Here is a 24,133-nt window from a genome sequence, read left to right as displayed (position 1 = left end):
CATAAATTTTATTAACAATATCTTTTAAAATATTTAAATTTTCATTATCAAGTAACTTGAAAATTTCTATGGGTAACAGTCCAGGAGCTTTATTATTTTTGATAGTTTAATAGCTCTTTTGATTTCTTATGTTGTTATTTGAAGACCCGACAGCTCAGTGTCAGTAGGGATTTGCCCTAGAAGCATCAGTTCTACTAAAATCATTGAATAGCTCAACTATGTATTCCTTCCAAACCTGTTTTTTTTTCATCTTGGTCTAGGATAATATTGTTGTTGTTATCGACTAAGTTAGAATATATTGGTTCGCGGTATACTCCAACATCTTCCATGATTTTCTTATGCAGGTTAAAGTTGTCATGTAGATTCTGTAATGTGTATAATATTTTATACTTTAAAAAAATATTTTAACTTATCCTTCTTACACATATTTTATAGTAGAGGCCAGACAAGAAAATAAAATAAATACGCTCCTGTTACGACTTTGACAATTCTCGGAGCAAAGAAAGAAGCAAGTAGAAAAAATTTGGCTTCATTGTTTTTCCAAGATGCTCCTTCCTTTTGTATTTCTAATTCTCTAATTTTTTATATCACCAAATTAAGTGTACCTATAAATGACCAATTTTAATCATCAATGTATATGTCCTATAAATGACCAATATTAATCATCAATAGTACCATTTCTATAAACGTTGTACCCAGAATTCAAAAAGAAAAAATAAAAAATATGTTTCAATAAATTCTCCAAAGTGCATTTGATAGAACTTAATTATACTTATTTATTTTTATATTTATTTTGAAAATTATAGATTATTGCCTAATTACAGTTTGTATTAGTTTGATGGAAATATAATTTCTACTCAGCAATATTGATATGAAAATGTAATAGAGCGTTTTGGGAAAGTTTTTAGGATCTTATTATTCAATAAATATTTATTTTTTTAATAACTTACTTATGATATTACGTTTCATATTATAACTTATAATATGAAACGCTTGCGTTTTTTATAAAATTTCGCAAAGCAAAAATTTACTGTGATTGTCAATAAAGTTTCTATGTAGTGATTTTTTTTATTTTATGGCAATGCTAATTATTTTAATTATTTCGGTTTTCAAATTACGTTGCTAAGCCAAATAAATTAAAAAACGTCAACTGGAGATTTTTAATTTTCTAGTTTTGATTGTCATTATAGTGACTCCAATTTAAAAATTTTTTATAAATATAAAACTTGATTTAATGATTATTTATATATTTAAATGTAATTAAAATTTTAATTTAAAGTCAAAAATCAAAAATGAAAAGCATCGAAAGTATAACAAAGGAGTACCCTTTACATTATCTGGTGTGGAATAACGACTATGAAAATCTGGCAAAGGAACTAAAAACTGGAAAGGTAGAATAACGACAGTTCTCACATACAGAATTTAAGTGTACCAAAAGAGCAGAAAACTAAAAGCATAATAAAAAAAAATCTGCCAAATAATAAATTATATTCAAATATATAAAAAGACACCTTTTTATATTTCTTCCTAAGTTTATGTATAATCGAATTAGGTGGAACAAAAATTAAACATTTTTTAATTTTTTGCTCGTTTAGATTAATTTTCGTTTATATAAATTTTATCTCATATGGTATAATTTCATATTTTCGTACTTTTAGCATGATAAAGAAAAATTAGATCCAAGGGGTAGAACCCCTTTAATGCTAGCTGTTAAATTGTCACATGCACAATCGGTGAAGTGTTTGTTATCGGCAAAATGTAATGCTAATTTTGAATGCGATGGATGGTCAAGTAAGTTTTTCAAATTTTATTAGTTTTTTAAAAATTCCAAAATTTATACACAATATAATTTTTAAAACATGTTAGCTGTTCAAGAAGCAGTATGTGCTGGAGATGAAAATATCCTTACTATGGTATTAGAAGTTAGAGATTTACAAAGGCATATACAAAGAGTTACTCATGTTCCTCAATTGCTGCAGCATTTGCTTGACGCACCAGATTTTTATGTAGAAATGAAGTGGGAATTTACTTCATGGGGTAACTTTTATAATTAGAACCAATATTTAAAAAACTATTTAAAATAAATATTTTAGTGCCATTAATGTCAAGATTATGCCCGAGTGATACGTACAAGGTGTACAAACGGGGTGCTAATGTTAGAATAGATACTACCTTATTGGGCTTCGATAATGCGACTTGGCAAAGGGGTAACCGGTCATATATATTTAAAGGATTAAGTAAATTAAAAGATTAGTTAGTAAGTACATGTAATAATTGAAGTTATTAATTACAGAGGACTCTGCTACTATGATTGAAATAGATCACGACACGCACGAGGTGCTTGTAGAGCAGCTGCAAAGTGTTGTTGGCGAAGTAGAAGGCATTCCAATTCCCGTGGGTTCCGCTCGAGCTCGCCTAAGTGCTCCAGTTATGTCTAACAATATAGATATGGATAAAATTAGCTTTGAACGAAATAAAAGTGGAATATGGGGTTGGAGGCGAAATGATAAATGCGAAGCAGTAAATGGATATAACTGCAAGGTATATGGAGCAAGTAATGTCGAATTTATAACAAGAACCAGAACTGAACATCTGAATGAAGATCAAATGCGGGTATAATTTAAAAAAAAAGCGACAAATTAAAACAAAATTCATAAAATTATATTTTAGGCAAAAAATTCACGATCTCCTTTACATAATATACTTGGGTTTACTGAAGAAGAACTTGCCGCAAATCCTGAATTAGCGAATAATCGCGAAACAGTAATATTATCATATATTCCTATTATTATTTATACATTTTTATATTACGTTGCACTTTAAGGTATCGACACCAAACTCCGATGACAAAAGTGATAATGAAGTGACAAACGATGACAGTGGCAGTAGCAGTTCTGGGAACACAACTCCAAAATCTTTAATTCCTGAGGAATATTTTTCCGATGCTGACCTTAATGGAAGAGATGTTGGTAGACCTAAGAAAATTAATACTAAAGTAAGTTCTTTTTTATAATTGGAATTCCGTTAAAATGGCATTTATACTTCAATATTTCAGGTTCAAAGGTTTAAAGCAACTGTATGGCTTAGCGAAGATTTTCCAATTAAATTGCAGGAACAGGTATTACCAATTTTAGATTTGATGTCAACTATGGCTAGTCCGCATGTGTCAAAATTAAAAGACTTTATAACAATGCAACTGCCGTCAGGGTTTCCAGTCAAAGTTGAAATACCATTGTTTCATGTATTAAATGCATGTGTTACATTTGGCAATGTATTTGGTACTGTAAGCCCAGTAGATATGGTTCAAACTATAGAAGAAAATGAGCGACTAACTTGCGTTATAGATGATCAATGCTTTGAAATACCGAGCCATTATGTTAATAGAGGTAATTATTTTCATATAAGTTTCTGCTTTGTGTAAAATACTTTGTTAAAATTTAATCCTTTTTAGATCACGATCTTCGACGCCAATTCACATTAGAAGATGAAGACGATTTATTACAATTAGCTATAGAACAAAGTTTAAACGAATCGAGCGCTTCAGATATAGATAAAGTTGACATATGGGAAGCATTAAAAGGTAGTAGTGGGCAAAAAGATAGCACTGCTAATAGTCCAAATAGAAATTTTCTAAGTGAAGAAGACGCTCAGTTACAAAGGTTAGTATTAAACTCTTAATACAATTTTTAATAAAATTAAAATGCATGTAAAAATTTTTTTAACTTATATTTTCTTTATTCTACATTTTCTTATAATCGATGATTTTTTTATTAAAATATAACAATTTACGGACGCGTTTCATTATAAAAGATCAAAATCAGCTTCTATTGATAGTAGACGTGGCTGTAGTTCTGCAAGTTCTATAAAAAATGATTATAATTATATGAAAAATATTTTTAAATAGTAGTTTATGTAGAATTTTCATAAAAGAAAATACATTTTTAGACTAGTTACAATCTTCTAATAATTCACTTGTAGTGTCTTAGAATTAAAATGAATTTCAATTCAACTGATTAAAATTATTTACCACGAAATAAATATTCCAATCATATATTGCACATTAATTTTACTTCTTGGCATTCAGATTCTGCTATAAAATCGTGTGTAAAATTTGTTCGCGGAATTTAAACAGACTTATTTTTTCAGAATTTTAGTAATCACTTATGCTACTTTTCAACTCAAAATTTTACAAAACAAATATATTTCCTTATACATACGTATTTATTTTCCAGTAAATATCAAAAATATAAAAAAAATTTTTTGGAAAGTTTTCATATGTTTTGATGTATACCAATGTGCTTGTATTGCTTTAGTAAATTTTAGCAAGCTAAATATTTTTTTCCTTAATTCGTAGACTTCCTTAGCTTTTTAAGTACTTGACTTCTACTTTACGCAGCTTTTGCAAATGCAAAAAGCAAAAAGTTAAAATAATACTTTCGGATACTCATTATGTGTTTAATATTATTTAATTTATCTATAAATAAGCTTGGTCACATTTTGTTTTTGACTCCATTTTCTAATAACCATATGTTCATCAAGATTGGTTGTAAATTTGTGCAAATATTTTATAGTGCTGTTATTAATTTATGTAAATGGATATTTTGCGTTTATACTTGGATAAATATGTAATTTGCTATTGTATTTCGTTTTTAAGCTCATTATATTTAAAATTTTTTGCTTAAAATAATTTAAGTTAATTTTACACAAATGTGCAACCAATCAATTCATTGTCAGTTATCATATTCCAATTTCACTATTATAAATATGGATTATAAATGCATTTGTTTTAATAATCTAAATAACTTTAAACATTTTTAATTTTCAAATTCTTATTTTGTAAATTTATTTAAAAAAAGTTTTATTGTCATTTTTGTTATCTATATCTAAAAAAATTTTTTGGTAAAATAAAACATTAAAATCATTTTTCGAACTTGCTATATGTAATTTCTTGTGCACATAAAATACGTACATATGTGAATGTGTGCTCGATTTCTTTGAACTTTGAAAACTTTGATGACACCCTATATGTAACATGCGTACTGTTACTCTATCAATCAATATGAAAACGTACAAATATATACATATATATATACATATATATGTATATATATATATATATATATATATATATATATATATATATATATACATATATGTACATATATAGAGCGCTTCAAAAGTCATTAAGCCAATTTAAAAATATGGGCAGTGATGGTAATTCATTATTACAAACTCAAAATCAACCTCAATCGCCAGTGAATTCGTTAATATCTCCTGGATCTGATTTTAATCGATTAAATTACTGTGATCCAGATCTAGCAATGGCACTGCGCATTAGTGAACAAGAACAGAAAGAATATGAACTACAATTGCAACAGGAGCAGGAAATGATGGAAAGAATTTTAAAATTAAGCTTAGAAGAAAAATAAATACAAAAATTTTAAAATATTAAAACGAAACTTTTTGTTACAAAAAAAAACAAACTAGGAAAAACTTTATACTTCGTAATATAATTAAAACAAAAAACGTATATATTAATCAATTTTCATGGAAGTAAAAATAAGAAATTGTAAAATCAAAATATTTAAAATATAAAAATTGTACTTGTAAAAAATATGTAATAAGCCAAAAACAAAAAATGAAAAGAACAAAAAAAAACCGATACTGTAGTTTTTTTTACTGTTTGAGCATATTTAAAATATAAGAAATACAAACAATTTTTATATTTCTCCCAAAAACTTTTGAAATACCTGTTTATATTAATAATGCATTATATTAATAATGCGAGTAACTCGGTCAATATTAATATAAATTTCCTGGTGCAATCTGAATGCAACTGAGCATTCTACACTTTTAGCCAACAAAAGAAAAAGCCAAAAACTATTATCAACAAAAATAACAAAAATTGTACATATATATGTACAAAATAAGTATACATGTACCTCGAAATCAGTCTAGAGGCTTTCCAAGCCATTGGAGAAAAACTATGAGTATATTGTAACAGTTAAGAACATACTTTGCTTTTGAGTTTATTTTAAATTTGAAAGTCCGCAAACAGTTATTTTTTAATCCATGTATATTTCGTATCACACCTTAAACTAAACCATCTTTCTCGCATTAAGAGTACTTTAATAATAAAATGCTGTTTTAGAATTTTAATTCTTTATGGTTTAACTTATAATTTACTTTTTAATAAAATTTCCTTCATCTTTTATTCAAAAACTTTAACTAAATGAACATCATAATAACCATACTAAAAATAACAAGCAGCGACATGAATTACTGTTTACGGAAAACATTTTCAATCAATTATTGCAATTTAAATTGCGTTAACTTTTTTTATGTTTGCATTTTATTAGTAATTTTTGGTATTATGCCGAAACTAATTTTCAGTTAAAGTACACAAACATTTTTTTAATCTTTTTTATTAATATCGTTCGTTCTAAATAAAACCAATCATAAAGAAATTAGTTCTGTAACCCTTTTTTCCAAACCCTTCTCATCGTTAATTGAAATGCCTTGCACTGTATAGTATATGTAATAAAACTTTATATTTATTCTTATACAAAATAGCTATATTTTTTAATAAAACTTTTTTGAAAACTTATTTTTTTTCTTAAACGTATCCGTACAAATATAACAAATTCGTTTTTCCTTTTTTTTTTAAACTAATTTTAATACAAAGATACAAATTAAAATATACATACTACATATTTGAATTAAAAAAAATTTATAACGTTAACCATTCATATCGGGTGGAGGATTTGCAACACCGAATGCCGAAATAAATACATTTACGGTTGTGACAATAAAAATACCAACAACAGTAAAATTGTTAATTTTATTTGCTCTACACATATCCTTTTCATTTTTGACATTGTAGCGACTATTTAATATTAAACCAATACCAACAGCTATTTGAAATATTATACTAATTGAGATAAATGTTAAACTTGTATAATAATATGGATGACGATTGTATGATTCCAAAACATAACGTAATTGGTTTGCATTGGCGGATAACAAAGCTAAATCCATCATACCCTGTGCCAATGTTTTTTTATGCTGATAAATGTTAACATCAGGTATTGGCGTATCAACACCACTTGGTGCACCAATACTTGTAACATTTGGATCAAAATCAGGTGCGAATGGAAATGGGTTTAAACTTGGTCTACGTCTTGGTATTAAACCATTTGGTGGCGGTAAATTAGAACCCGGATTGTTATCGAAACCTGTTTCATTATCATTACCAGTTAAAAAACCGTCATCAATACCGCCATCATTATTTTTTGGAACTGGTAATTTATCACTTCCATCGTTTTCATTATTTTCCTCATCATCTTCTTCAAATTCTGGTCTAGCCCGTGGTGCTGCTGATGGATTTATTGGTATATTCACTGTTTCAGCATCTGTTATAGCTACATCCAAATCACGTCCAGTTCTGGATCTTGCTGGTAATATATTCATAAGATTTCTTGGAGAAGCCATTATAGGTTCTAATTCTACAGCAACACTATGTTCATCATTCCGAGTATTCCTTAATTTTGACATTTTTTAACATTAATTATGTTAAAAAATATCTAAAAAAAGAAAAATTGTTTTAGATTTCGTAAGTATTAATCTTAATATATATGAAGTATTTTATTTAATCAACTATTTCAAATGTAGAAATTGCGGATTAGAGAGGAAAAATTTTAAAAAAGACAAGTCCGTATAGAAGATATTATAATTAAACTGTATTTCAATCCAAATATATAAAAAAAATTCTGGACAAGTTTTGCAACCTTAAAAAAATTATATTGAAATATTCAAACAGCAATTGTTTAAATATACAATATTTTAATATTGACGAAAACAATATACTTACATAATATTTCGTATTTTGAGTTCTAGACAACTTTAAAATAGTGATTTAGCGCACAAAAAGTTTCAATTGCAATGCCAAAACAAAATATGAAAATGGAAATACATGTATTTTGATTTCAATGTAAATAAATGTTGTTTTAACCATAAATTCAAATCAATACTTTATGCACTGGTTTATGTATTGTAAAAATTTAAATTTTTAATAACATTAAAATTTCCAACTTCGTGTAAAACAGTTGAACAATATTAATATGTAATTGGGAAATAAAATTATGTATTGATTAATAATTAAAACGAACTGAATGAATTAAAAATTGTGCTTATCTGAGTTCTTCTCTAATGATAAATTTAATAATTTTTTTATGAAATGTCAATGAATAGCAAGTGGGAAACCATATTAATAAGTACATTCCTTTTTAAAATTTACTATAATAATTTTTTTTAAAACCATTACTTACGATCTAATACATAAAATTAAATTACAGCTGCACGATCAATATTTTTATTTAATCATGCACAATTAATATTTTTACAGAGTTGAAAGTTAAGCAAACGGATGTTCCTTCTTTATATCATTTATTACATAATAAGAGAACCAATTTTAAATTTGAAGGTATAAATTTATAAAGCAGCAAATTTCAATTTAAAAATTTTAAGTATCGAAAATTAATACTATAAATTTTGAAATTGTGAACTGAAAGTGTCCTATCATAAAACTGAACAATAACAAAAAGGACGCATCTGAAGGAAAATAAATTTATGGGGCATCATAATTAATTTTTTTGTTTCAAGCCATTAATTGTTCAAATGACATCAAATAATAATGAACCTTTCCTTCGACAATCATATATTATGTCACCTAGCTTAATTTGGCTAACATTTATATATAAAATTTATTTGTATCTCGAAATTATGTTAACTCCAGCTTTTAAATATTAAAAGGGATAATTTTTAAATAAGAACAAAATATTTTTGTAAATTCATAGCTAATCTGTAAAATATTTTAATTAATCGATTAAAAGATAACTATTTAAAATTCTGTATGCTTTCTTAACATATTCATTTCATATTTATTTTTGCATCCACAGACGTTTGCATAACAGCGACACAATAAAACTTTAAGTGAATATTTTTTTTTTTCTTTTATTAAACTGTTCGTATGATTAATCGTAATTATAATATAATATATGCATTTTTTAATTATATATTATATATAGTATTCTTTACAAGTCGACTTAGTCTTTGTTCATGTTATATTTAAACATTATTAAAAATCAAAAAGTAATTAAATTATTGAAAATAAAATATAAAAGGAAGCATAAACATTTTCTCATATCATATCTGCTATATGCCATTGTATAGGAATCTAATGAGGAAACAAAACTTTTATATGGAGACGGTATTCACAATTCAACAGGTTCGGGATTACAGGGTTCTAAATTCAATTTCAACTGATTTTAAGTATAATTATTAAATATTCTAATGAATATCTACATTAGTTATAGTTTGTAGGTGACGTAACATTAGAGCTTCCTCCAATTTTAGCACAGCTATCAACCTTGTCTACTGACCTTTAATTTGGTATATGGGTAATTTTTCTTCATTTTCTGGCTTAGGAGTTATTGAGAATAATAGTATGTACTGCAAATATTTTATACCAAATTTTTTTCTTCAATGTCTTAGAAAAATGTAAAACAACTGTTCAAAATAATGTACCTTTTCTGTTATGCAACTGTTCAACTTAAAAACCGAGTTTTCCATAAATTTGCAAAAATTGATGGTCCAGAGAATATTATAAGGTGCCTTAAATTTAAATCTTGCAAAAAAAAACCTTTTTCAACTGTACCACTTTTATTTCAAAACCTTTTTGATAGTCGACCTGTGAGACATAATGCAGATGAAAATTATTGAATAAAGCTTAAAAAAGTTAATCAAATACGATCAGCTGGAATTTTATTGGAAAGATCTTTCAAAGCTTTTTTTCAAAGCTTTCTAAAAGCATTGGTTTATTGTCCAGTTAATTTTTTCCCAAGATAACGAAAGTCAAAATTGATTAGTTGCAATAATTTTAAAAAAAGGTGGAAAAAACCAATATTATTTCATTTTTTTAAAATGAAGGCATTTTAACAAGTCTAAAATTGCACCTAGTTCATTCATTAACGTTAACAATCAGTCTCAAGTCTTTGCATAACCAGGACTGTGTCTATAGCCAGCTCTTATTACGTGCCCAACACGCAGGCGGCCGAAATTAGTGAAATTTCACAATTTTTTTTAATAAATATAAAAAAAAATTTATAGGTTTTTGTTTATTCAGTTCTAGAATAGTTTTAGCTTGTAGTATGTTCGAAAATTCACGCTACATACACTGAAAATATAGATTGTTCGGAAATTGCTCGGAAGTGCTTTCGAAAATTGAATCTGCAATAGAAAAATGTTAGAAATGTGGCGCAGACCTCAAAAAAAAACTTTGCATACTTTGTATATTAAAGCGTTACAATGTAGTACTTTCAGCGCAGAACAAACTGTAAAAGAATTTTTTTTTTTAAAAAAAAATATTTGCATTTATGCATCTTCATATGTAAGTTTCGAAAGCACTGAATAAAAAGTTTTTAAATTTTAATTTCATTTGAAAAAGTGAAATTGAGGTACATATTTGCATAATATTAAATTTTAACAAAAAGCAGCTTTTATTATTTTTTTCATATTGTATAAAGTACTATTTTTAATGCATTAAAAAAAGGTTAGTTTAATAAAATAAATATTATCTGCAACATAATAAAAAATAATTTCAACAATTTGAATATTTTCTAAACCCTACAGATGTCTGACAGAAAAACGAAAAGACTTAAGGTGCGCAATATAAAAAAAACGAGAACAGAAACAAAAACAAAAGGATTTAACAAAATTGTTGGCTCAATGACTAAATAGTGCGTTCAAAACCTGGAAACTCCTCTAATAATCTACTAAATTCATCTAAGTCCTTAAGAAAAATCTGTAATTTCTTTCAATAATAATTCCAGTTTATCTTCCGTTTTTGTAACAGAAATTGAAATCTCTTCGGAAAATAAACAATTAAATAATAATCTTAAGAGTGATAATAAAGTGGAAGATACCTCTGAAACTGGCTCAAGTAATAACGAAATTGATGACGAACATATGTTTAGAAATTTAAATGACCCTGCTTGCTGGCCTTTAATAATTACAAATAATATTCTAGATATTATAATAGAAAAAGACCCGATTCAAACTACCCACAAAAAAAATCATTTTCTCCGCATTATTTTTGTAGATTGATGCCAAATGGTGAAAAATTTAATCGTTAATGGTTAATATATTCTTTAAAAAATGATTTCATTTATTGTTTTTGTTGTAAATTATTTAGAAAGCAAGAAATAAAATTAACTTAAAAAGAAAAAGAAAATAAACTTAAAAAGAAAAATCAACAATTGAAAAATATGCTGAAAAAATATTATGTATTAGGGCGACCATATATTGAAACACACAGACGGCCAGGTAAGTAGACACGGCCCTCAAAACATTAAAGTTTCAAGGATGCATATACATTAATATTCTTTTATGTAGTGTTTTTTCGTACTTTGCATAAATTATAAAGATATGCTTACATACATATGTATGTATGTATGTCGTATGACACAAAATTACGACGTCAATTAAATACACAGTTAAAAATAATACAGATTGAATGTGTATTATTTTTGTTATTGAAATATTACAAAATTCATTTTTTAATTTCGTTTCATACAAAACTGTGGTGCGAGCAATATTTTAAGTATTATAATTTTATAGTATTACTATAATCAATATCACGGTATATGTGCATACTCACTCCATATTTTTTTACTAACTAAGTACAAATGTACCTCGGTGGGATAATTTCAATTCGAATTTCAATTCGATGTACGATTTTCGTGAAAATTCATGTTGAGCTAATAAAAAAGAAAATTCAAGGAAAAATATTCAGAATCAAGTCAGGGGGTTTTCGTTTATTGAGTTCTAAAATAGTTCTAACTTGTAGTACGTTCGAAAATTCACGCTACACACACTAAAAATATAGATTGTTCGGAAATTACTTGCTGCAATAAAGTGCGTTCAAAAATTCAATCTGCAATAAAGAAATGTTAGAAATGTAGCGCAGATCTCTAGCATAAATTTTGTCGCTGCTTCACGAAATTTTTTTTCTTTTTTAATTTAAATTTCTATTTCTAATAATTTCTATTTCCCATAATAATTTCTTCATATTTTGTTAAAATTTCCTTATATAATTTCATAAACAATACTATTTATGTTATTTTCGAACGATAGATTATTTAGAAGTTTCAGAATTTGTAGACTGAAAAGCTTAGCTTAAGTTTTTGCATACTGTTTAACGCTGCAATTTAGAAATTTTAGTTCTAATGTAGAACTTTCAGCGCAGCGTGCATAACGAAAACCCCCTCAGAATGCACGTGTCATTCTCTACCGATTGAGATGAATGTTTTAAGTAAAGTAAATAAAAGATCTGTCTGGTATAACAAAGTTTTTAAAAATTTTTAAAAACTTTATAAAGTTTTTGCATGCAAAGCGTCTGGGATAATACTTTTTAAACAAAAATGAAAGAAAATTATTACATTCTCATTTTCTCAATATTTTATTTATAAAATTAGTGCAGTTTATAAATAAAAAATCATAAAATATGTAATAATAAGTGTTAAAAAAAGAATATTATTTTATGAAAACTTTCAATTTATTTTATTTTATGAATAATTTTATCAGCGCCGGATTTCCTTTTTAAGCAAAATGAGTTTATGTTTGATAAAATGTAGCATACAGACAAATATTCAAATATTTTTTTTGTATAATTAAGTTTTGCTATAAATGATGAAATCAAAATAATGGAATGAAATATATTTTCCTTCATAAAGTAAGGATTTGGTCACCAAAAAAATATATGAAGACGAATGTCGTTGAATTCAGTAAGTAAAATAAAATATTAGCGTGAATTATTTATAAAATATTTTGTTTTAGAATGAATTAGTATGTGAAGCTCATTTAATGAATAAGGAAGAGTAAAACAACATACCGTCTACTTTAGTGAGTAATAACAATCATATTAATTAAAATTTGTTAAAAATTATACTGTTTTAGAATCTTTAAGATTTATAGGTATTTATATTAATTGTTATTAATATTGTTTAGAGTTGTTCAGAGAAATTGTCAAACAAAACTGATAACGTAAGAAAACAAAAAACAATTTTTTTAACAAAATATGTTTATTTTCGAGGGTAATAAAATATTGTGATATTAAAACACTTATAGTTATTTGCAATTTATAAAATAAATTTGTTCAAAAAGAAAAAAAATAACGAATTTTGTTTAAATTTAGTTTTTTTTAAAGATATCTAAAATGAAAAAATATTTTGAAATATTTTTTAGTTTTTACTTTGAAAAAATTTTTTCAACTTATCCTTCTTAAAAATTAGACATATTTAATAATAAAGGTCAGACAAGTAAATAAAATAAACGTATTTATTCGTTTATACTAGTTTGTATATACGAGTTTGACAATGGCTTCAAAAAAAATTTGGCTTCATTGTTTTTTCAAGATGCTCCTTTTGGTCGAAACAATGTTTTCCTTGGTTATGTCAGAAGGTTTTATTTTTGAAAAAAAAAAATTCATCAACAATAACTTTTTTTCCAAAACTTTTTAATTAAAAATAAAATATCTAACATGAGTTCACAAATGGTTTTTTTTGTTTCACACTCTTATAATCCAAAATTTTCTGTTTTTGGTATAACCAAAAAATATGTGTTTATGTTTGGTAAATACTCTGAAATTTTACGTTTAAAACATATTTATATAGTTTTTAAAAGTTTTTTCAAGTTTTCCATCTGGTTTATTTTGTTTTTAAATGAGAATTTTTTTTTCTTTTTGCGAGAAATTTTGTCATTGTTTCTCTTTTTAAAGTTTTTTAAAGTTTATATCAGACAGACCTTCTACATAATAATAATTTACAGTATCTTATTAAATTCATTTATATTGCAAGCAAATTCCTATAAGAATTATTAAAACAATACTTGCGCTATTCTAAGTATCAATACAGATATACATATACATACATACATATGTAATTCGTGCACCGCAAATGTGTTTGATTTTTTTCATATACCGCCATGTAAATTTAAAGTAATAATTTAAAATTTTGATATTTTAGAAATTTAAAAGACAAATTAAATTAAAAGACGGTGTATTAAAGAAAAGGCAATAAAAGTTGAAAAGTATTTTTATATTTTCTTTAAAATATGTATATTTAATTTTTAAATAAAACTCGGTAGCGAAATTTGTCAGCATATTTAGCATGCTAAATGCATACAAAAAAATAAAAATAAAACAATCATAAAAATGTTTTTGCAGACAAAACTCTCCTTTTTTAAATTTTAAAAGGTCATAAGGGTTTTAATGTACATATTAGGAAAGAGTTTTAGAACTGTGTAAGTTACCGCACAGAATATTTTTCCATAGTTGTAGCTTTCTCTGGTAAATCGACCACTTCTAATGTAGAGTATAGAGTATATAGGACTAATTCCATTGTACCATAAACCATAAATTATCCGTGACTTCAATAATGCGCTTACATCGTAAATTTTACAAAGTATCGCATTCCAAAAAGTTTCTTAAAAGCTCTTGATATTGTACACTTTTCCTAAATGCGTTTTATATGTAGTGGATACGTAAAATAAAAGTAAATCGGGTTTCGAAAAATCGAGCATACTTTTCTTATACATGTCATATAATCCTTGCCAGAAATACCCTATGAAATAAAATAGCATATAATTTATTTTGTTGCCTTTGCAGTGGAAATTTTCTCTACGTTAAAGCTCGTAAAATTAGCGATTCGCAAACCTTCTGAATTTGTCGAATTTCATCAGACAGCATTGCATACAACAAAGTTTTATAAAGGTATATTGAGGTTGGTAGCTTCAAATTTCGCATGTCAAATTTTCGGTTTTTCCAGAAAATCAATCTGTCGGTCTATCCTTCTGCACTTGGATATCTCATGCTATTTAGTTGTGTCACGGATTAGTGAAGTTTTGGGATATGTCACATTGCGGAAGCTGGACCGCTACTATGAGCAAATTTCACATTTTTGGTCATTTCTAAGGCATGTTAATTTAAAATTTTATTTATAAGTTTCGTCTAACAGTATTAGAAATCACCTGATTTTCAAAGAAATTAGGAAGAAATCACGGGTTTACAACTATAAACTTTTACTACGGGCTATGTTTAAATTTTCGCCCATATAAAGGAAAATAATTAACTGATTTCCAGCTAAAACTTATTAAGAGAATTATTGAGAAATTCGCGTAGTATGAAGTACCTTTTCTAAAAGTAAAATTAATAGTTTAACCCTTTAATGGAATAAATAATTGCATTGAACGCGCAATGGTCCAAATGGAATTTATAGTTAACATTCTACAACTTTTTAACCGTCATTTCAAAAATTTATATTGTAATATAAATTAAAATTTTATAACTTAATAAGTTAATATAAATTAAAATTATAAGTTAATATTGCAAAATCAAAACGACTAAGCCGAATAACTAACAAAGGTACATACATACATGCATAGGCAGACATACGTGCCAAAATTCATATAAATAAAAAGCTTTGCTAGTTTGATGATTTATAATCAAAATAGTTTGCTTACGCATAACATTGCACAGAAGAAAGCAAACAATTAGAATATATTTATAATTGAATTTTATATAAACCAAAAAAAAAAATATAATCGGTAAACCAAAAGACAAAACCAAAAATAATATTTTATTATCTCCAAAAGTGAGACAAAACCAAAAGTTAAATATTTTCAAAGTACAGTGCCAATTTTATTCCACAAACATGCTGGATTCTTACGTATGTACTTATATGTAAAATAATACACTTAATTTTTCGTATTAAATGAGCACAAAAAATAGCGTGACACCGTGACACTTTTTCATTTATTTACATTCATTACGTTAGAAACAAAATTTACATATGCATTTCTTTATCCTTTTTTTTGTTTTAATTAAAAAGTGCTTTAATTTAAATCATAATCTTATTTTTGGAATTACTATGTTCACTTAATATTTGCGTCTCTAGTTAAGTCAAAAATTTTCATTAATCAATTCGTAAATAATTAAATTTTAATTAGCAAGTAAAGGTAAATTTAATGCAAAATTATCATGAATATGTAAATTTAGTTTCTTAAATTATTATGTAGTATATATTTATCAATGCTTTACGAAAAAGTAAAAAAAATTACATAAAATTTTTAAAAAATTATTTAAATAAATAATTCTAAAATTATTAAATTGTTTTATTATACATATACCGAACACGTAAAGCGGTGACAAAAACTTCTTAAACCGAGTAATGCAAAATTAATACTAATCTAATAAAGTGCTAAAAAAACATATTCTGTAAAACAGAAGCCTATTAAAATCGCTAAAATGAGAGAATCAATAGTAAACAAGCAACAAATGAAGTCAACTCAATATTAACATTCAACATAGTGAGAATAAATAAAAGTAAAAAATAAATGCTGAAAACCAAAATCACGTCAACTCTTTGCACACATTGTGTATGCATATACATATGTACATATTATGTATAAATATATCATACAACTTAAATTTCTTTTTTGTTTATCTATTAAGTATTCGTGCCCACATACATAAGAGATATACATACTTGATCAAGGCAGTCGTTTGAAAATGAACCTTTTCCTTTTGACAACTAAGATGAAGTAATTTGAAAAACCGATAATTTGAAACCCATAACTTGAAGGTTAATTCATATACAAACCTGCTTGCTACTTGTGTTAAAAGTTAAAAGAAATTGCTCGCAACATTTCTTGGTTTGCAGAATTTAAAATTTTCCTAATATATTAAATGTAATTCATAATACATTATTTAAAGATGGTATTTTCCGGAGTTTGAACCTTGTAACTTCAAAACGAAGGTGTACGAAAATAGCTCACAGTTACGTTTTAATGAATTAATTTAAGTAAAATTTATTTGACTTTAAAATTTTTACTAGTAAAAAAAAACGACATACCAATGTACGAAAAGAAACGCATAAGCATTTTTTCCAATTTTGTAATACTCAGAAGTAAATTAAATAATTTCGTTTTTTCGAATGAATAATTTTTTAATACAACTTGTTTTTTAATTTATATGAAATATAAACAAATAAGACATGCAATAGAAATCCGATTTAGAGTTTCCGTTAATTACGTATATATGTACTAAATTATGTTTGCTTTAGAGTAAAGGGAATAGTCAATATTAATAGTGGTAATCAAAATTTTAAAAATTTGCACCTAATGAAATATAAGTGAAAATTTGAATTACAGAAATAATTTTTTTAGCTAGTATTAGAAAAATAATCCAATTACATACATACATATATTCAATGTTAAAATGAATTACCTTCTTGTCGATCTTGTTTACTTGACGTTATTTCATATATTTAAAGTTCAATATTATTTTTTTTTTTATCTAAACACTGAAATATACTAGATATACAAACGTACATATGTATTTATAAGAGAAAATAACTCTAAAAAAATCAAAATAAGATTTAGATTAAGTTGAAAAATTTTTAAATAAATGTATAATAATATTATCTTATAGTTTACCGTTAATAATGTATAATACTATTTTGTAGTTTGTGTCATATTCTCTTTTACTCTTTGTTTATATATTTAGTTAAATATTTCGAATTGTTACAGACTAGTTTCATTTCGAGTTCTCTCTATATATAAAATATTTTTTATACGAGTGTGGAGTAAACGGCAAATTGTATTTCATCTCTTGACTTTCTGCCACACTTTATTTCGGGGAAATTATGCCTTTTCGAATAATACAATTGTATCAAACCGGTCATTTGGTACAATGTAACTAATTATAAATAAATGCTCGTACTTATATATGTGCCTTTATTTCAATTTTTATGATCAAAGTGAATAATAAGATATAACAAATATCAAAAAAAGTTTAAAAACATAAAAAGGCCTCAAATTGGGTGGGTGAAAAACCGGAACCCTGACATGATTAACTATCCTTAAGTAAAAATTTGAGCTGACATGATGAATCATAAATGTTAAATTGGTTTTTATTTTTTTTTATAAATCAAGCACATCGATGAAATGTTTCAAGCAATCATTAGGAAAATGTTTATAAAATTTTATTTTTTTTTAGGCTTTCCCCTATTAAAAAGAACTTACTATGTGTAGGAGTAAGAGATTTACAACAACATTTTCAGAGAGTTTCAAATTGCTACTCTTTTAAAATAAAGAAAATTTATTTTTTATTACACAAAAAGCGACCTATAGAAAATTCGCTAAATATTTAATTTTTTTTTGTTGTATAAAATCTAAGGCAATTATATATGTAAGTATTTCACAATCAAACGTAATCTGCTCTTAAATTTACAATATATCTTTTTTTTTCTATAAAAAACATAGAACACAAGTTTTTTTTTAATATTTCTAATTAAAAAAAAATAATAAATGCGTGTTTTATACCTACAATTGATTACATAAGTATATTATATTATGTAACTACGTGCAAGCATGTATTTTTGTATTAATACATAATATGTATGTTCAATGAACGTAAAAAAAATTCTTTATTTAAAAAGTTTCCAAAACAATATTGATTTTGACATCTTCAAAATAGAAGCGATTTCATACAAATATGAATTTGTGTATAAAATATTTTGTATGAAATATGAATAATTAAAATAATGACCAAATTTTTTTTAAAAACCATTATTCATATTGTTATAGAGTGCTGAAAAACAGAATATAAAAGTAAAATTCAAAAAACTGTCATAATGTCATAATTAATTTTAATCTATCGCATGATTAAACCGAACTTACATGTTATGCATAAACGTGAAAATACACCAATATGAAGCTGTAAAATTTCAAAAGTACATGTATGTATAGCTACAATGGACCACTCGGTAAACGAAGTAAATTGCAATCATATGAATGTAAATGCATTATAAACTGCGTATGTACATAATTTGCATATAAGAAATTTATCATGCTCACAAAATAGCTTATTATAATGGTCAATAAAGATTTATTTCAGAAACTAAAAGGATACCGTCAATATAAGTATAAAGGCTCTGAGACTACCTTAATAATTTCATACTGTCTCGGCAAATTTAAAATATCTCTTGCAACTCACTTCATTCGAATTGAAAGAAAAATATGAAAATATGCAAATATTAATTTTGTCGAGTTTTTTTTTGAAATTTTAATAATACATACAATTCTCTGCCGAAAAAATACCACTGTTGAGTCTTCTTTAGAATGAATTTTTTAACCACAGCTTGATATTACAAAATAATTCCCCTTGAATCTTTTAACTTTTTTTATACACTTAACAAAATTTGTTAAATTTTATCTCTTATTTTACAAAACATATAGAGAACATTTTAACATTTTAAATTTTTAATTTTATAAGTATATTCTAAATAATATTTATGAATTACTCAAGAGAGTATTGAAAAGAAATTTATGGCAAACCGTTATTTTATGTTGCATTGAAAAATGACCATTGCTCAAGGTACTTCCCAATAATAATCAAAAGAGTTCAACACTACTCATTTTAAATTAAAACAGAAAAACCTTTACTCTAACTTTCATACGAAAGTAATTCTCCTGATCAGTTTGGCAAATTTATTAAATTACTCGTATATCAGCTTTTTTCATTTCGCTTACAGGTTTGTGCTCATTTTTTACAGAATTTGAAAAAAAAAAATTTGAATGTGTGGGATATAAAAAATCGATGACGTAATTATATAATAGGGTTTATTTTTTTGTAATTTTTTCATTAGTATATTTTTTAAATACTCTTAGATTAGTCTATTCATATACTTAAAGAAAGAACAAGCAGTAATTAAAAAAGTATCGCCGGGCATTAGTATAAATATTATTTAATATGATTTCGAGTGCTCAAATTAAATCAAATTTAAATTCATTTATTAAACTTGAATCTGAAAATACATCAGTTACAAATCTTCCAAATATTCCTAGTACAAATTTAGAAAAATTTGAGAAAATAGCAAATGATAATATAATAAAAAATTCATTTGATGCTATCGATATTTCATTTATTGATGAAGAAGAAACTGAAGGTGAAAATGACGTTAAATTGCCATTATTCTTTGAAGAAACTAATATAAACTATGAAATAGATCATAATGATTTAGAATTAGATGAACCAGATACAATGTTACACAGTCGAATGTTGACACCACTACCAGCACAACAAGAAGTCGATATTAATGCATATCAACATAAAAAAACTTTAGCTCAAGGAATGATGGATTTAGCTTTATTATTAGCAAATGCAAATCAATTACGATATGTTTTAGAATCAAAATCAATTCACCCATATTATTCAGTTAATATTGTATTATTGGCAATTAGTATATCATTGCAAATAACAGTTGGTATTGCTTTAATTATAAATAGCCAATATGGAGTTAAAAAGGAAAGGGAAATGCGTTTAGCAAATCGTATAAATAACTTCACATTAATTGGGATATTTTTAATTACAATTGTTAATGTTTTTATATCAGCATTTGGGGTAGCTGACAATTTATCATCATCATGATTAACACCAGTATAAAGTGACCTACTTTAATATTATTAGCATTTAATTTTGTAGATATTTATTTTAAAACTATTGTGAGTGAAAATATTGTGGCTGTTCAAAACTAATAACACTGGAACTTTAATATTATTAGTACATATGTACATACATATATAACTTTTGATCAGCAAAAAATTAAAATCTGCAAACTTATCCGGGTTTCAAATAATAATACTTAATTATTTTATGATTAAATACTATTTATTTTTAAATTAAGTATTGAGTCAAATCAATCACTTTCAGGTCTATTAATTTAATTGAGAATAATCCATATTTCTTTACACGTTGAAAAGTTTTTGAATTTTATTTTTATCTAAAGAAAATTAACTCAAAATATGGAAGCATTAAGGAATTTAATTAAATAAAAATATATTTAAAACATATAGGTACAAACGATGTTATATTTGAAAAAATATTTGAAAAATTATTAATGAAACTACAAAAACTTGAGATGACATTAACTTTAGAAGATGAATTATTTATAAAGCTCTAAGCCTATTTACTTGAGCTTGAAATATTTTGAATACATATGTATATCTTCAGTTATACATTATTTTAAAAATATTGGCTTAAGATACATGTGTTAGTCCAGTAATACTTTAGAAATTCATATTATAAAAGATAAAAACATGAATTAACATAAAAATTTTTCTTTATTTATTGTTTTTAAGTAAGTAAAATATGGAATGTTGTTCTCCATACGAATCTCTAAATATATACATATGTTTACATAGATGAAAGCTTTTAATATAGCAATATTTTTTTTTCCAAACTCAGGTTTATGTCTTCAAAATATTCAAACAATATTAAAATTCGTATGATATATTGTGTACAATACATTAAAGCATAAAAATTATTTGCATCTGTTAAATAAATTGAAATTGACATAATATTGCGTTAACATGATATATAACATGAAATTTACAAAATGAATTGCACAAAATAAATTTTTAATAATAATGGACAAAAAAACTTTTGAAATATAAAATATAAAAGTGGTTTAAGTAACTTAAAAAGTAATATTTAAAACTATATTGCTATTTTAAATTTTGTACAACTTCTGTTAACTACCAAAGATGAATAAAACTTAAAAATTAGAAAATTTAGCTAAAATAAAATTTCACAATTACATATTTTAAGAAAAATTTTCCCCAAATTATGTACTAAAATTTGTATTTCTTAAGGTTCAGTTCAAAATTTATGATTTTTATGGAATTTACAAGGTGATTAAATCTTAAATTCAAAAATATCACTTCAGAAAAATTATAGTAATAATTTATTCTGGTAATTGTTTATAGCATTGTGTAATGTAAAAATTTTAACTATAATTTTGCATAAAAACTTTCATGCACAACCATTTCTTTCGAAATATCTGAAATTTTTCTACAACCCATCAATCTCATTGTTTTTTCAAAATCTTGTTTTAGTATTCTGAGAATGCTCTCAACCCCATTTTGACCGTCAACAGCTAATCCCCATAAACATGGCCGACCAACAAATACCATTTTGGCACCCATTGCCAATGCTTTAAATATGTCAGTTCCATTCGAGAAACCACCATCTGCCATTATAGTGAGTTCGTGACCAACACTCTTTACAATTTCTGGCAACACTTCTAAGGCTGTCGGTACTGTATCAATTTGTCTTGCACCATGATTCGATACAATTATTCCAGAGCAACCATAATTTTTAGCTAAAATTGCATCTTCCTTTGTTAAAATACCTTTTACAATCACTGGAAGCTTTGTAAATTTTATTAACCATTCGACACTCTTCCATGTTAAAGTGGGATCAAATTGTTTAGAAACATAGGCATTAATTCCAGAAATTTCATTATCACTATCGCCATTCAAGCTGTTTGCAAACAAACCATTAAAGTTTTTTAAACTGAAATAAAGAAAATCATTCAAATTCGTTTTTTTTTCAATGTTCAAAAGTGGTTTTCTAACGATAAATGTGATGGTAGTTCAAATTTATTTCTCATATCAGCTCGTCTTGCGCCAAAAACTGGAGCATCCACAGTTAAAACAAGGGCTTCAAAACCAGCTTTTTCTGCACGCCGAATTAAGTTTTCGGTTATTATTCTAAACGTAAGAAAAAAAGAAATTATAAAATTTAGAATATTTATAATTATTGTAATTCAATTAAAATCGCAGCGGGATAAAATAAGAAATGGCCATAGAAATAGAACCTAAGAGGATATATTTAACAAATATATTTCACAAATTTTCTTGTTCTACTATTTAATTTAAATATTTGTATTTAATTTAAATATTTGAAGAGTTATTTACTTGAAGACTTATTCTGAAGATTTGATTGGCGATAAAAGATAATACCTGTCTTTATAGATATATAATTGAAACCATTTCGTAGTATTAGGTGCTTTCTCCGCGACTTCTTCTACGGATGTTGTGGCGATAGTACTTAAAATAAAAATACTCCCTAATTTACCAGCTGCTCTAGCATTTGCAACTTCACCATCTGGATGAGCCATTCTTTGCATTGCTGTAGGTGATACTCCCAAAGGCCATTCAAAAGTTTTGTTTAAGACTTTGCAAGTTAAATCAATTGAACTAACGTCTACTAAACAACGCGGTCTCAAACGATATCTTAAAGAGAAATGAAAATTCAAACTTGTATTGAAAACAATTAAGTATTATACAACAAATAAAATTACTTTTGAAATATATTTTTGTTTAGTTTTAATGAAAATTCATCCCCTGCTCCACTTGCATAGTAGCCCAATGCGCTCTTCTCAAGAAGTTCTTTTGCCTTGGTTTCATAATCTGCTACGCAAACTAAAGACATTTTTCAAAGTCAAACCTATAACTATTAAATAACAAAAAGACCTGTACGTTTCAAACGTTTTTGTAAGAATGTTTAATTTGAGATAAGGTTTATGAAATTCACTTTTTTCAGCTCATAGTCACAAATTTTGTTTTTTTTTTTTTCAATTTTTTTATTTTCATTTTACATTTTGAAATATTGAGAGGTCTTTAGTGATGCTCTTTACCAGTTGCAGATAAGAAATTTAAAATAAACTTGTATAAAATTTGATGTAGTAAATAAATACAATTATTTAGTTTAGTAAATAATAATAAAGATAATGCCTGTTTGAATAATTTAAATAAATTTAATAGTCAACGTTCTAAATCAAATGAGATATAACTTTTGCTAACATAAATGTAATCATTATCATTATAATAAAATATGTATTATACATGTACTTGCAGACTATGTTATTTGACGATATAGAAATATAATGACACTTAATAAAATTTAAATTTTCTTGAAGAAATGATCTAGAATAACTGTTAGTTTGTAAACATATGTATGAATGTATGTACATATTATATTTTCTTTTTCGCTGGTTTTGAGATTCTTAAAAAATATAGTCCATTATAAGATTATGCAATTATGTCCTTTTCAACTGCATATTCGGTAAATAATTTTTTGTCATTTAAAATAATTTATTAAAATATTCAAAGTTTAAAGACTCAATTAGTTCTTAAAAAAATTTAAAAAAAGATCGATACGATATAAAAATGT

At 25.6% G+C, this 24,133-nt stretch overlaps 4 protein-coding genes across 8 annotated transcripts; 2 read left to right on the top strand and 2 right to left on the bottom strand.

The window, feature by feature from the left end:
* Positions 1-1,159: 1,159 nt before the first annotated feature.
* Positions 1,160-5,666, top strand: LOC129606178 (ankyrin repeat domain-containing protein 13D). The gene is made up of 10 exons (XM_055516322.1): positions 1,160-1,391; positions 1,659-1,791; positions 1,867-2,037; positions 2,094-2,237; positions 2,294-2,613; positions 2,671-2,763; positions 2,825-2,995; positions 3,056-3,386; positions 3,452-3,659; positions 5,168-5,666. The coding sequence occupies exons 1-10, from the start codon at positions 1,293-1,295 to the stop codon at positions 5,427-5,429; spliced, it is 1,932 nt and encodes a 643-aa protein (XP_055372297.1). The 5' UTR covers positions 1,160-1,292; the 3' UTR covers positions 5,430-5,666.
* Positions 5,667-6,342: 676 nt separating this feature from the next.
* Positions 6,343-16,985, bottom strand: LOC129606179 (ninjurin-A-like). Of its 5 annotated transcripts, none has more exons than XM_055516327.1 (2): positions 16,968-16,985; positions 6,343-7,583 (listed from the first exon to the last, which is right to left on the bottom strand). In XM_055516327.1, exon 2 carries the CDS (start codon positions 7,552-7,554, stop codon positions 6,739-6,741), a length of 816 nt encoding a protein of 271 aa, XP_055372302.1. In that variant the 5' UTR covers positions 7,555-7,583; positions 16,968-16,985; the 3' UTR covers positions 6,343-6,738. The 5 variants fall into 5 exon arrangements, with proteins under 5 accessions (XP_055372302.1, XP_055372300.1, XP_055372301.1 ...); XM_055516325.1 differs by lacking the exon at positions 16,968-16,985 and adding an exon at positions 16,243-16,943; XM_055516326.1 differs by lacking the exon at positions 16,968-16,985 and adding an exon at positions 15,487-15,969.
* A 3,055-nt stretch (positions 16,986-20,040) lies between these two features.
* On the top strand, positions 20,041-20,626 carry LOC129606504 (ninjurin-A-like). The gene has a single exon (XM_055516845.1). It carries the CDS (start codon positions 20,159-20,161, stop codon positions 20,543-20,545), a length of 387 nt encoding a protein of 128 aa, XP_055372820.1. The 5' UTR covers positions 20,041-20,158; the 3' UTR covers positions 20,546-20,626.
* Positions 20,627-21,713: 1,087 nt separating this feature from the next.
* LOC129606517 (uncharacterized) lies at positions 21,714-24,077 on the bottom strand. The gene is made up of 4 exons (XM_055516867.1): positions 23,262-24,077; positions 22,921-23,193; positions 22,534-22,668; positions 21,714-22,471 (listed from the first exon to the last, which is right to left on the bottom strand). Exons 1-4 carry the CDS (start codon positions 23,390-23,392, stop codon positions 21,907-21,909), a joined length of 1,104 nt encoding a protein of 367 aa, XP_055372842.1. The 5' UTR covers positions 23,393-24,077; the 3' UTR covers positions 21,714-21,906.
* Positions 24,078-24,133: the final 56 nt, after the last annotated feature.

The sequence above is a fragment of the Condylostylus longicornis genome, unplaced genomic scaffold (genome assembly GCF_029603195.1).
Source record: "Condylostylus longicornis isolate FDR11 unplaced genomic scaffold, ASM2960319v2 ptg000018l, whole genome shotgun sequence".
NCBI classification, from domain to species: domain Eukaryota; kingdom Metazoa; phylum Arthropoda; class Insecta; order Diptera; family Dolichopodidae; genus Condylostylus; species Condylostylus longicornis.
This window is presented reverse-complemented; position numbering and strand designations above follow the sequence as displayed.